The 14,744-nt window shown below is 33.4% G+C and overlaps 2 protein-coding genes across 2 annotated transcripts; one reads left to right on the forward strand and one right to left on the reverse strand.

Annotated features, from left to right (window-relative positions):
* The first annotated feature begins 348 nt into the window (after positions 1-348).
* LOC119640625 (G-protein coupled receptor Mth2) lies at positions 349-10,260 on the forward strand. Its single transcript, XM_038038796.1, has 7 exons — positions 349-1,631; positions 5,214-5,398; positions 5,466-5,721; positions 6,276-6,354; positions 9,422-9,603; positions 9,667-10,053; positions 10,108-10,260. The coding sequence occupies exons 1-7, from the start codon at positions 671-673 to the stop codon at positions 10,248-10,250; spliced, it is 2,193 nt and encodes a 730-aa protein (XP_037894724.1). The 5' UTR covers positions 349-670; the 3' UTR covers positions 10,251-10,260.
* A 1-nt stretch (position 10,261) lies between these two features.
* Positions 10,262-13,253, reverse strand: LOC119640626 (tetraspanin-6-like). Its single transcript, XM_038038797.1, has 5 exons — positions 13,110-13,253; positions 12,853-13,038; positions 12,600-12,776; positions 10,660-10,779; positions 10,262-10,602 (listed from the first exon to the last, which is right to left on the reverse strand). The coding sequence occupies exons 1-5, from the start codon at positions 13,182-13,184 to the stop codon at positions 10,447-10,449; spliced, it is 714 nt and encodes a 237-aa protein (XP_037894725.1). The 5' UTR covers positions 13,185-13,253; the 3' UTR covers positions 10,262-10,446.
* Between the last annotated feature and the right edge of the window lie 1,491 nt (positions 13,254-14,744).

Genomic DNA, 14,744 nt, shown 5'->3' on the forward strand with positions numbered 1-14,744 from the left:
GCGTATATTCTTTATAATGTGGGAATTACTTGCCAACAATTTTTCAACCGTAATTTTATATAAACGTTAACGATACTTACAATAACAATAGCACAAATATCTCGATGTGCGCGCCTTTCTGCTAACGACACTGAATAAATAATTAACAATTTAGTGAGTGCAGAGACATCCAAGCGTACGGACGTTTTAAAAAGAGAGGAATTTACAGAAAACACGGGAAATAGTACGACAAATGAAATTGTTTGGCACTGTGTTTAGCCATAACGCGAGAGCACAGCGACAATAATATTTTACATTTCAATGAAATCATAATTATTGCCAGGACGTCTGTGTGGGAGCGTCTTCTTTAAGATCTGTTTCATTTATTCACATTTCATGGAAAATAACCTCCTTAAAAAAAAAAAAAAATTCACTTACGTCAAGTCACGCCGTTTAGATAGTGTTTTTTTTTCATATCTATTGACTTACAATAAATGTCATTATTACTCGACACCACGCAATTTGATGGCATCGTTATTGGTATTGTTATTTTAAAATATTAATGTCAATACATTCACATAAAATGTATATATGTGCATTAGCTTTTCCTCGTCGTTGAGATCATCGGCAGGTCAGAGATAAACTGAAGAGTGGATGAAGCACTGCTTATTAGTACATAGATACGCTTTATATGCCATCAATGTTTTTCGCTTTAATTTACATGTTGTATGCCAGTGATATTCAAAAAGTTGCCGGAGTAAGCGATTTTAAAGTATGGGTACCGTTATGTTGTCCCACCAGTTGGTTATTAGCTAAAGTGAATCGTGGTATTTTCCGTTTGCCTAACTATAAATGTGTTCCGCCACCAATTGACCGTTTCGAATTGATCGACAATGAAATTGCGATTTTTGAGGACACTCATGCCATACATGGTTATGGAATCTACGATGTTAATCAAACTTTGTCAAACTCGAGCGTTTTATCCTGTGATCATCAAACACTAATCAAATTAACCGGCAATGAAAACGTTCAAATTCCATCCCATTCCTGCGTCATTGGCTTAGGCAAACACATTGCCGTAATTTCCTGTCCTTTACACGACAACGACATATTGCAACCGTTAAATTTTATTCACAAATGTTGTCCAATCGGCTATGTTTATGAGGTCAGCCAACAAAAGTGCATTGTAAATGAGGACGACAACTACCATGTCTATAAAGGGTATTTTCCAAACTTTGCCATCTTTAATAGCGCTCCCTTGGATTGTTCAACCAATAAAGTATTAGTTGAATACAAAGTCAACAAATTGCAAAGCAGTTTCGCTGACGATCAGTTTATTTTGTTGCAGCCAGAGAAAAGAAAATTCTATTATTCCGATTACTGTTTGGAAGCTATAATGGATCAATCGAATATTCAGCAGAAGTCTAACGTATCTTTAGAAATCACCAGCGGGGAAATGCAACCATTTTTAGTACGTGTCTGCGATAACACTGCCATATGTGACCGAATACCTTGCATTAGACGCTGCTGTCAAGACGATGAAATTTTTACAAGAGGAAATGCCACTTCTTACTGTAAGAAGGATACTGGCGATATTTCATATCACAGCTTTGAATCCTTGAATACAAGTGGAAATTTCACTAAACCTCAAAGCAAGTAAAAAAATAATTTCCATTGTTTAAGGTATATTCTTTTTTTATTATTATATTTTTGATTTAAATATCCTCTAAAATACGAAAAGATAACTATGAGCGGACGAAATTATAAATTGTAAAAAAAGCCGAGTTTTGTGCGTAATCATATTGCTGTTTGCGGATAGTTGAGAAACGCATTTTATTCGAAATCATATTTTTGGAAAAAAAGAAGCGACTTTAAATAGACGACATTTTTCTTTAAAATCACTTCTCCGCGAAAAGTGCCCAATGGTTACTAACTTTGGGTGGTGTTTTCAGGAAATTTTTGCTTTGCTGTTGTAAGAGCAAAAGGGCAAGAGGAATAAAAAAAAAAAAAAAAATATAATTATATTGTAGGACTTTTTTTTTAATTCTGAAAAGATTTTTTAAGTACTTTAAAATCTGTAATCTCTATGGCGCATGTAAATTCCGTCTAATAACAAAATTTTTCATTTTTTTAAAAAGTAAATTTAGTAAAATTACCTTGTGTCTGGTCAACACAAAGTAATGCTGCCCTTTAATGCAATGGGATATTGAATTAACTTCTATAATTTCTTTGTTATTTCCGAAACAAAGAAAGCCCAGCTCTCAGCAACGCTACTGATGTAGGAACAAATATATTTTTCGACGAAAGGAGATTTGATTTGAGGCTGTGTCCTTGAACTGAACACTGTCGAACCTTTGTTGTTTATAATTATTTCTATTTCCATAAGAAGTTCATCTTATCTGATACTATGTGCAAATATTCAAAACTGTACACTTTTTCTAGGCGCTCTGCATTCGGTACCTTCCACTCATCATTTTGAGCTTTTCGTTTTTTTCCCTCTCTCTTTCTTTTCCCTTTCTTTAATTCTTTTCTTTCCGGTTTTCCTTATCGATTGTTTTGGGAAGTAAAAAATTAATATTGCGGCAGTACGGGCTGATACGATCTTTTTGGATTGCATGAAAAATGAAACAGTGATGTTTTCGTCATTTCGCAATTGCAAAAATCTAAATTCTGAAGTAGGGATCTGTCATTATTGAAAAGAAAACTTAAAAAAGAAAACTTAGAAGCATAATTAAATAAGTAAAAAAATAAATAAATAAAATAATATAAAATAGAACAAAATTTGAAACGAAAGAAATTAATTCAAGTGACTACATAATTAGGCAATAAAACACTTATTCTATTTAAGTTTAGATGAGTACTGCTTGTAAATAAGGTATTAAATTGTATTTTTATAAACATTTGTGTATAAATTCAAAAATATCTTTTAGAAACAATTTTCTTGCATTTGTATATTATATATCAACAAATCAAACAATAACAAATTTTCGCGTGTTGTTATTGTTCGTGCGTTTATATAACAATGCAAACAATAATATTTATACAAACGCCCAAATTAGTTTGCTTCCAATTTTGTACGATTGGAACATAAATGAAAGGATCTACGAAAGTAAGAGTGAAAAACGCATAATGTCATTAAGATATCGTTTTTGCTTGCATCGACTTTTTTAGTATTCATAGCGTACATATCCCGCTTTTTATGTAACCGTTCTTCTTGTTCTTGAATGTTCAGCGAATCAGCAATAGACGATTTACCACCTGTAGTATTTACTATAGATATCTAGAAATATGCTAAGTTTCTGTCAACGTACGCAACACACAGCAGGTAAACTCACCTTTTATTGTCAATTAAGCCAGAAACCTTGTTTTTTCATCACTTTGGGGCTTTACAGTGAAGACAAAAAAATTTATTGCAGGCGACGTGGCATATGTTAATTGAAACAAAGCTGCTTTTTATATATATCCGGAATGTGATAGATTTAACTTAAGATAGCTCCTTTAAGATAATAATAGGCAAATTTTTATACCTATTACCGAATGTCAATTTGTCAAAACGTTTGCAACGCCCAGACGGAAGATTCAGGGGCCCCACAAAGTATATACATTCTTGATCTGCTCCTCTATTTAAAGTCTGCTGTAAATGTTCTCCTAACCGAAATACGAAGGTATGAATCGACTACATATTTGATAAAGACATTGAAGTTCTTGTAAACAGGTTACTGCTGCAAATGAGCCAAATACGCCCACTGTACTACGTAAACTGGGAATAACTCTGTTTTTTGAAACGAATTAAAAATTGGATTTCGCTCATTGCTCATAAACTATAGCAGATAAATATATAAAACTTGAACGTATATTCTACAGGCGATGCGGTGGTACTTATACAAAAATGAAAAAAATTGCCTGTCCAATATTATAGTGTAGCAAAATTTCATTTTTTTTTCAATATCTCTATAACACGCAGAAGGTTATAGAAACCCCATAAAATACATAAAATCTTGAGCAGGTTCACATTCGAAATGTACTTAAGCATGACCGTCTTTTCGTCTGTCCAACTGTGTTAACCATCATCTCGTTCGCAAAAATGAAGATATCGCCTACAAGTTTGCAAAAGAATTTGAATGTGACCCACACGCGTATGCAACAAAAATTGTTGTTGGTGCTCATAAAATGCACACATATATCATATAAAGTTCCACTTTTATCCTGAAAATAAAAAATGTCACACACGTCCACCCAATATTATAGAGTAAAAAAAATTTTTGTTTTTTTCCTTTTTTTCAGTGTTTTTGAGGATAACAATGATCAGTGTAAAAGATTTGGTCACGATCGAAATTAATTTTCTTACGTGTTACCGATTACGTACGAATGTAGGGATTAAATCGGGTGACCTTTATTAAAATTGATTTTAAATGACTTGGATGGAGTCAAAAGAAAGCTTAATGTGCGTTTTGGAATAAGACGAAATGCGAAAATAGCTACATTGGCAAACGGTATACACATATGAATAGAAAAATAGGTGTATGTTGTTATATGTTGATAGGTGAATTTTTTTCCTTTTTTCCCTTTTCCTCCTCTTTTACTGCTACAGGGTACGTGACGTTTTAGTCCTCTTTCGTCCGCTTCAATGCAAACATCGTCAAAAGATATGAGAATCGCCAAGGTCATTCAAATTGGATGAATGTTTCGAACCATTAACTTTATAGTTTCCAACAAGATTTTATATACATAGTAGTTCTCTCATAGTAGTTTTCTGAGATGTGTCGAATGGATACTTTCCCAAGAAAACAGCCCATCTCATAAAGTATCTTCCCCCATATTTGGTAGGTTTTTTAGAAAATCTATTGTGAAAGTCTATTCTTTTCGACAGAAATACACATCACACTTCACAATTTCTTCGCCTTCTGGTCTGTATCAATTTTTAGGGACTACAGCGCAGTCTTTCCGTTTCTTCAAATTGGTACATAACAAACGTCGACGAGCAGTTCAGGACGATGCAACAACCGCAATATCCTTGGAAATTATTCTAAATGACTCGAGGAGTCTCGCTTTGCTAAAATTGTAATGCGACTAATTGAATTAGGAGACATTTTTTTAACCGCTCCGGCCTCTCAATCCTTTGTTGCGGACGTATACCTCTAGCTTTGACTATTGCTCTGCGTTTCTTGTACTATTAATACTTATAGCCAAAATATAAATACAAAATTTTATTTATTTATTGTTTATCTTTTTAGTATTTGGTGTTTTACGAAGTTTAGATTGTCTTAAATATCATTTAAATCCGGATATTTATCCCGAAGACGAACATTATCTGAACAATCGAGATGGATCGTTGTTTGTATGGGCAGACGCTAAACAATACTCTAACAATGAATACTGTATCGAAAAGATACATAATTCATCTCTGGCGACGCAAAAGGTGAAATTTTCATTTAATGCCTTACTTTTCAGAGAAGATGTTATTATTAAAATCTAATTTAAACTAGTTGTATACATTTCTTTGCTTCGACACCAAAATTGTGGGTAATGATCGTTTGCGTTTCAAGGTATACGTGATCGGATTATTTACATCGTGTTCGTTTTACGCTCTAACTTTACTGGTCTATTTGTCAATATCTAAATTGCGTAACTTACCTGGAAAGATATTGATTTGTTTGGTCAGTAATCTCTTAATGGCTTATTTTAATATAGCCGTGGGTCAGTTAATGCCTACGGCAAATAATAATATTTGCTTCGCCTTAGGTAAGTAATGGTTGTTTTGCAAATAACGCAGCACATTAAAAGATAAGTTCTGTTAACTTAATTTCATACTCGCCACCACAAGGAAAAAATAGTATGTCTTGTCATTTGTAACACTTGGAAAAACGCCTCGCAGAAATATGTTGGTTTTCCATCAGTATAAAGTTTCGAGTCGATTTATTCTTGTCCGCATGTGATAAGTCCGCCCCTACTTAAATTTGTGGACACCATATATTCTTAATTGCTAAACTGTAGTTAAGATTTAGATTCGGTGTGTTTTCCTGTTTCTTTGTGCATCTATACGTTCTTTGATCCTTGTTAGATTACCCAAGATAAGGAATGTTGCCTTTTGTTTGGTATGATTTGGTATATGGGAGCCTAGGACTAAAAACAGGTTGAAAGATGAAATAACTAAAAAAAATGAAATTAAAGAAGATTTAAAATTTAACGTAAAGGGGAGTCAGTATCCGTCAACAAGTTTTTTTTTTGCGTTGGTTTGCACCCGAGTTTCGCTTTAAAATGAGTACGAAACTTTTTTACTTTGTTTCCATTTTCAGCATTTTTTACATACTTTTGCCTAATGGCTGCCTTTTCATGGATGAACGTAATGTGCTTTGATATCTGGCAAACGTTTGGGTAAGTATGCCCTTCTAAAACGCCAGATGTTCAATAGTTTGTTGTGCAAATAAATTGGTTTGCTATCGATAAAATTTGAACGGTGAAGTCTTCTTGTGTACGGTTTCCTTCTATGTAACGTATATCTAAATATTAATCTATTTCAATAAGCGAAAAAGGATGAATCCGTAGTTAAGATTACAATGTTGCAAAATTCATGTCCACTTTGAATTATTTTGCTTAGCACCTTCAACAGTTGTAAACGTAACATCGATTGAAATAGTTTTGTGCTCCACTGTTTAGACATTTATTGCTTACAAGAATCGATTTTCCATAACCTATCGCACATAAATGTCAAATAAATTGAAGAAATTAGTGCTTATCATTCATTCTTTTACGGACAAATAACTCTCCTCGTAGCATAGGAGTGCAGTACGTTTGTCACTTCGGCTGTAAGGCCAAGAAGTATGCGCTAAAGCACACCAAAAGTTATATACTTCTGATTAACAAAAAATTTAAAGCTGATGTACTACGGTGACATTCAAAGATCAAGCTCCCAACAAAATGTTTTTTTTTTTTTGATTGACTAATCGTTCAAGTTGCTTGTGCACGCAAAATTTTTCTTGGGAAGAAGAGATCATTAGAAAACCAAAAGCGAAAGGGGCTATATTTGCAAATATCCGACTTATATATGCTAACATTAGCATAGGCAGCTGGGGGGGAATAGTCGTAGTCCACTCGTAAGAAGTAAGAAAATTATATTCCGAGTGGGTGACTTATTTAACTTACTTTCCGCTTTCACACCATAACAATCATCTAAAAGTTGAGAACAAATATTTAATAAAAACATCCAGTCTTCATGCTGTCGTTGTGGTGTACACAACCAAGTTCAGCGTGTTACTTAATTGAAATAAAGAAATAAAGAAAAGAGTGAAACATAACATAGAAAGCAAAAAATTCAAAAATCTTAGTAAAAAAGCATAAATATTTCATCATCACGTGAAATTTGGATTTCTATAAAGTTACTAGATCATGGATATAAATTTAAGTTAACAGCACATTACTCAATTTAACATAAACAATTTCATCACCAATGAGTTAAATATAACCTAGAAAGCAAAAAATCAAAAAATTTAGTAAAAAAGCATCATTATTTCATCATCAAGTGAAATTATGAATATCAGCAATGGATTTCTATATAGTTACTGGATTATGGATCTAAATTCAAGTTAAAAGGTCCAATCCATATCAAATACAAACAAAAAAAAAAAATAAATAAAAACATCCAACGCAATAGCCACAAAACTTCTATCCTCCACTAATAAGCAAAAAACACAATTCGTAGCATACGTTGTTCTGAACGAACGAAAGTGGTTCGGTTCCGATTTATTTTTCGCCCACTTCCGTCCGGAAAGTCATCATTTGAATGACTGTATTAAACGAAGTGTTGTCGGTTATTTGGTGATCGGTCGTGTCCTATTATAGCGTTTTTATCATATCATGTAGAGATTTATTATAAAAGCTACAGTTGAAAAGATACTTTACGACAAATACATATATTTTCGCACTTGCTTTTGTAATTGCTTCTCTTTTACTTATCGCACATATTGGACTGCTGTGTTCTTTCGTTGATAGCTACACACAACGTTCCCTAAAGTAATAAAGACAGCTTTTATTGACACTTTTGCTCCAACTTTAACATAGGTGGTCACCTACAGATATTTACACGTACATTACATACTTACAAAGGCAATGTGGTTCGTTTTATTAAGATGTATTAATTATGAAATAATAAATATTGACTCTTTCTTGAAATTTTCTCCTATCCGATTCTTTTAATTCCTTTATTGTAACTTAATAGTGAGTTGAACCTCTATATTCTATGGGCAATGCTATAGTACCTGTACGAAAATGGAAAAAATTTACCACGCCTATCCAATATTATCGTGTAACAAAATTTAATGATTTTTTTCAATAATTTTATAAGGCGCAGAGACAAGCTGCAAATAGCCCACAAAGTCTGTCCTTCTGCCCAACTGTGATAAACACTCCCCCGTTCACGAAAATGAAGATATCGCAATTTATAAGTGACCCAAACTTTTCGAGGTGCACGCTAACAACGCCCACACACCTATGCGGTCTAGCTTTATGATCGGCATCTAAAGAACATCTTTTCAATAATGATGATGAAAAATTACTACCTGGTGAGCCATTCCTGATTAACTGTTCTTCTTCAAGTTGCTAAAGCGCATTTACATTTAAATGGGGAAAAATGATTTGCTCTAAAAACTATTTTATATAGAAATCTTGATTCTTAGTACTTGTTGAACTGTATTCGTGAAGAACTAGAGAAATCTTTTGTTTTGAAGAAAAGTTACATATCTCTTCCTTTTTTTTCACAAGATATGTTCGTTTAATACGTTAAATTAGTTGTGGAGCAGTGTTGGGACTCAAAATTGATTTTTCCCAGGACTCTATTTGAAAAGAGTAGGTAAAAGATCGAACAGTTTTTTTTCGAACATTACACAATAGACAAAAAATAGAAAATGTACAAATAAATATGCAAGTCAAATAAATTGGCATAATCATTTATCTCTTCCATCAATCAAACGTTTGCAAATAATCATTTGCATTTAACAGCGCGGTCGGAAATATTTCACTCAGTTTAACAATAATTAAGAACATGTATAATTTGGTGTTTTTTTGCCGCAAATAACAATCGTTGGAAGGGCGATTGTGGTGGAAAATTAGGTGCACTTCGATAGATCTCCTTAGCAATTTATCTGGAAGGGTTTGAATTAGATTAGCAGGGCTTGCATTGAATCTACTCCCGACGAAAGAATTTTCCTTCAGGAAGTGAAAAGAACGATGAGCGTACTTTTCGTCTTTAGACCTATTTTTTACTGCGGACAAATTGAGAAGAATTCATTCTTAAAATACAAGGAACGCTACTATCTTACTGTATTTCATACATTATTCATCATTTTTTAACAACTTCTTAGGGCCAGTTTAGTAAAAAAAATGAAAGTATTTTTACAAATTAAGAACTAATTTAAATAAGTTTTATTTAATTTTGCTTTTTTTTCAGATCTAGTGGAGGAAACAAACGCAGTTTCGAAAAAGATCATAACAAACGCTTTTTGATTTATTCGGTATATGGTTGGGGATTGCCGACAATTATCACAGTCACAACGATTACCTTAACAAAATCCAATTTATTAAGCGAAAGTTTACGACCTAACTTTGGTCATGGCATGTGCTGGTTTAACTGTAAAATGGAATTGGAAATCACGTTAAGAGAAAGTCCGACTAACGATTCTCATCTAATTTCAGACAATGTTCCCAGTGCAGCGAATCTTTTATTTTTCTCAGGACCTTTAGGTATTTTATTCTTAATTAATTTCGTTTTGTTTGTAATGACGCTACGTTACTGCAATCGTGTTAAGCGTGAAATTTTTCGTATGCAAAGTTCAAATTGGGCGAAACCGATCTTAAAGAGGCGTTTCTTTATGGAAAAAGAACGTTTTGCAATGAATACAAGATTATTTATAGCAATGGGTATTACTTGGTTTCTGGAGCTGCTAAGCATAGTATTCTACGATCGAAAAAAAATGATTTTCTGGGCGGTCAGCGATTCCTTTAACGTTCTGCTTGGTGTTTTTGTATTTTTTATTTTCGTATTTAAGAAACGTGTTTGGCATGCAATCTTGACTAAGATTGGTAAATATCCATTTTATGGTTTATTGATAAGACAACTAAAATATTTAATCGTAGGTTTAAGGAGTGCACATAGTGTTACAGGAACACCAGTTGGTACGAGTACTACGCACAATATATCAATGAAAAGTCTTAATCTTATCAATAGTAACGCGAAACTTTTGCATCCAAATACAGCGAAGCGTACCCCAACCATGTAGATGCTGTTCTGTTGCCTACTTTCAAGCGCCATGTTTACAAGTATTGTATATTTCAATTGCAAACCCAATGCAAGGACACAAAAAACATATGAATATTTCTCAGAAATAATAATATTAAATTAATTATAATATTAAGTTAATTTTAATATTAAAGTAATTTTAAATAAGTAAAAAAAAAGAAACTCTTCTTTGCGGTCTAAACAATCATCTCGTAACCGCCTTTGTTGCACATCAAGGATAAGCCAAAAGATAACACTGCACCAAAAAAAGGAAACAGAGCTATTATTGATATGGTTAAACCTATCGCAGTGAAATTTTTATTTATAACATTTTTTAATTTGTACGCGCATCCCTGTAAGTAGAGAGAAGATTAGAGTGTTGGGTTGTTCCCAAAGTGTTTACCCTTTACCGTTTCGTAAATATTTGTAATGTTTGGTACAGAGTTGTAAAGTTTCAAGTTTTTAAAACATGATTTCGGTATCGCATCTTGTGGCCAGTCTATAAAACTTTGATTACCGCAGCATTGTAACTAAGAAGATAGGAAAAAGGAAAGAAAAATTATGTGATCTTCACTTTTACGATAGCAATAACCACCCGAAAATAATTAATGGTCCAACCAGAATCAATCAATTTTATTGGAACCAATTTTCATTGATTGCGGAAACTTTTTAGATTATCGTGGATAAAATAGAATAATAGCAATAGTTTCAGGTACAATAAAGAAAAGCGCTTTAGCTAATCTACGCGTCTGTTGGTAAATAAGTATACGAGTAAGTCGAATGCAACAGATTTTTCAAAAGAATAGCCAATCACTTTAAAATAATCTGTCATATGGTCTAATATCGACTTCACCCTTACCGTATGAGTGATAAAATATTAAAAGCCCAAGTCCCCATCCCCACGTGTTTATAAATAAATTTCGTTGTAATGCATCAATAGCCCGAGTAAGTTTGAAACCAGTTTTCGGCGGCTCTAGGAAATATCAACGTAATATATTCGGAAAGCTTCAGCTTTCACTCCTTGCTTGGTTTATGAGTTAATTTCGAAAAATGGTTTGCAAATTTTTATGGCGAACATTTCTCTCCTTGCAAGGACCAAGAGGGAAACCACGTGAAACTTTTTAATTTTCTTTTCTTTAAGTAATGCAGCGAGAATTTGCAAGATCGAGCTGCAAAGGCAACTTCTTTGTTACCGATTTCGCAATAATCTCCTGGTCTAAGCAGTTATGTATTGAGCAGCTTGACATCTAAACAATATGTTTATATTTAGTATTGCGTAGGAAATGGAAAGATTTGTAAATTGCAATTTTACCCAGTTTTCAGCAACATAATACTAATATCGCACTTGTCGAAGTTTGGAGACATCAAATCGATTAGAGGAAAGATTCCAAACGTAATTGATTGGGTATGTAGCCAGGGCAATAAGCTTTTGATATCCACCACTTAAGATGGCGGTATATTGATTTTGTCTTTTTCCAAAGTTTATGCTAACACTCAAAAGGAAGCTCCAGAGACCCTACAAAGGTATAGATATTCTTGATCAGCGTAAAATCCTGAGTTGATTAATCCATGTCCCCCGACTGAGTGTCTGTATGGGGTTGTTGGCACTGTCCTGGTCGCAAAAATGAACATATCAACTTCAAATTTGGTAGAAATAATTGAAGTTTCTGCGCGAAGGTTGGTATTGAAAATGCTACAGCTAAAGCGCGCAATGGAGCCTAAACTGAAAGTAACTCATTTACTTTTTAACAAAAATTGTTGGATATTTGCTCATTACCTGGAAATTATTAAAATTAAAATCCTGAAATTTTCCACATTTACTTTACGAAGTTCTCATTTTTTTACGTGTAAAAATGAAAAACCTCCGCCACGCCCACGCAAAGTTACAAATGATTAAATTCTGGTTTTTTGATTTTTTTAAATTTTATGCTCATTTATCGTAAGGCAATCAAAACCGAATGTTTAAAAGTACTTTGTACACTCCCTATCTGCCTAAAAATGGGTTAATTGTAAAACAATACCGCGATGAGTTGTTTCTTAATAATACCACCGATATGGGTATCAAATAAAATAACTTTAAGAGGGGAACGCACCACGAGATAGTGGTGGGCATGTGACATTCGGCCTCGCCGAATATAATATTCTTACTTGTTGTCAACAAAGTATTCGCGCTCACTTTGAATAATAAGATTTGTGTACGCATGCAAGAAACAGCAGTAGTGACTTACTACCGGTATGGACCGACAATATCTATCTTATCTATCTTATTATTTCTTATAAGTGAATGGAGGAAAATAATTTTTTCCTTTCAATTCGCTACAGTTTAAAATCGGTCCGTCGATGTACTCACATTTTTCTGAACTGTATCCAAAAGATTATCATTATTTGTTGAATTACTAAAGTTGTAGTTGTTGATCTCATTCGAAATGCCATCAGTTATACCATTTATCACTTGGTTTTTATATGTATAAATATAAATCGATAATGAAAGTAATGAAAACAACATTGTTATCAAAATACCCCCGTTCTGATCACATAATAAATAAGAATAAAAGGGAAACATTAGCAATATCATATTTGTATCTACCGTCTGGTATGCTTACAATAACCAGCATTGATTGTATTTTGACAATGCAAGAACAGGCTAAAGAAGTCACGAAAATGATAGTCGCACCCATAACTATTAATATGCCATAGACTTGTTCAGAATAGTTTGCGCTGATTATCAAATAATTTTCAAAATCGGTTTGCAGCCAAACTCCTATCCATATTAGCGATAAACCGGATAACTAGAAAAAAGGAAAAGTTTTATGCAAACTCCCTTAGGACACTATTCCGAATTAGTACACAAATGTCTTACCCAAAATGCAATATTGAAGAGTATTAAAAGAGATCTCAAACAAAGATACGACATCAAACTTTCATTAGAATTCATTTTTGCGTTTCTTTGAAAAATGAAAAAAATTCTAAAAGATAATTCTTTTATTAACAAGCCCTAGACTGACACCAGGTGCCTGTTGCGTGCTGCTCTTACGACTGTCACTTTGATTAAAAAGAACAATGTTAACGCTTTCGTAGCTAATAAATATCATTAAAGAATATTCGCGATTCGAAAATTCACTTCGTTATGATGATTACACTAAAGTTTTCTAATATAAAGTTGGAGCCGAAACTGAATTGCCCTTCAGATATGTACAATTATGAAAAACAAAAGTTTTTAAAAGGATCGATAGAGCAGAACAAAATTTAATGTGGAGGATATTATCTCCATTCGGACATCTAAGTGCAATGAATACGTTTTGATAAGTTTTTATAGTCACTTCTCTAGGGTTAGTTGTTCTTAGTTGCTGTTGAAAGTGTATTTTATTACGTTTACATTATCGCATATAAATATAAACAATTTGCTCTGTATGCATATACAGATGCGTATTTATATGAATAATTATTTTTACTAAAGATAGGGAATAGAACTTATGTGAGAATGAACTTTACGCATAAAATAATAATCGTTATTTTGTTACGAATAAGCAGACAAACATTTTACTCGTGAAAAGAGATTTCTTTCGCTTTTTAGAGAAGCGCGAGGTCATAAATTTGCAAACAAAGAGATCGTAAATCCCTATATCTGCTTAATTTCAAAATATACAACACCATCATTACAAACTTTGCGCCATTTATGAACTGTCAACATACAATCACGATGACATTTGGCAAATAAGAAGAAAGAAGTTTAAAGATACAGATATAGGACGGAAGAACACAATTGTAATTTTCGAAAACGTAAGAGAATAAGTGAACTACTTTGCTAGCTTTCATCAGTTTAAGTAAATGAATTACCAAACTTTTTTGATGAACTTTTTTGGTAAAAGTCTCTCTTTTTTTCTGTTAATCTTTGTTTACAGTTTGTTTGGCTTTCGCTCTAGTGGCATCGAAAGTAAGAAGTTTGCTTTAATTTGTTGAGAATTTCTGGCGTGGAATTTTTTAGTATTTGTTTTTTTTTTTTTCATAAGCTCCTTTTGTTTTCACTGGACATGGATTGTTTCTTTACATCAGGGAAAACAGACCCTGAATCTGAACGATTCGTCTCGTGTTGGCTGTGTGATCGTTTTTGCCATGCAAAATGTGCTGGTATTATCGGCCGTGCTGCTCATACAGTCCTTGACCCCTCAAAAGGCTTAAGATGGTCATGTCCTGATTGTAGAGAGCGGGACATAGATTTCCACAAACTCTTCACAGAGAAGAAAAATTGTTTCTTAAATTTGAGCAAAAATCTCGACTCATTATTGGAGAAATTCGAAGTAATTAAGACTAGGTTTGATGAGTGTCCTTATATTGAGCACTCAGCTTCTTCTCCAGCTAACAAAGTTACAACTCGTAACGTAGCGTATAGTTCGTCACCTCTGAGTTCTCCTAAGTCTGATTCGTTGATACAAGTTAGCACCTCCTCAAGGTTTACAAAGAACGTTAGCGTTTGTGCCACTGTTGAGTCGGTCGG

This window comes from Glossina fuscipes, unplaced genomic scaffold (assembly GCF_014805625.2).
Source record: "Glossina fuscipes isolate IAEA_lab_2018 unplaced genomic scaffold, Yale_Gfus_2 121, whole genome shotgun sequence".
Lineage (NCBI taxonomy): Eukaryota > Metazoa > Arthropoda > Insecta > Diptera > Glossinidae > Glossina > Glossina fuscipes.

Coding starts and splice junctions, on each gene's coding strand:
- LOC119640625 (XM_038038796.1), top strand. CDS start 671: ATGCCATCAATGTTTTTCGCTTTAATTTACATGTTGTATGCCAGTGAT. Junction 5,399..5,465: donor CATCTCTGGCGACGCAAAAG/GTGAAATTTTCA, acceptor AATTTAAACTAG/TTGTATACATTTCTTTGCTT. Junction 5,722..6,275: donor TAATATTTGCTTCGCCTTAG/GTAAGTAATGGT, acceptor TTCCATTTTCAG/CATTTTTTACATACTTTTGC.
- LOC119640626 (XM_038038797.1), bottom strand. CDS start 13,184: ATGAATTCTAATGAAAGTTTGATGTCGTATCTTTGTTTGAGATCTCTT. Junction 12,777..12,852: donor TACAATCAATGCTGGTTATT/GTAAGCATACCA, acceptor TTATGTGATCAG/AACGGGGGTATTTTGATAAC. Junction 10,780..12,599: donor TGGATACAGTTCAGAAAAAT/GTGAGTACATCG, acceptor CTATCTTCTTAG/TTACAATGCTGCGGTAATCA.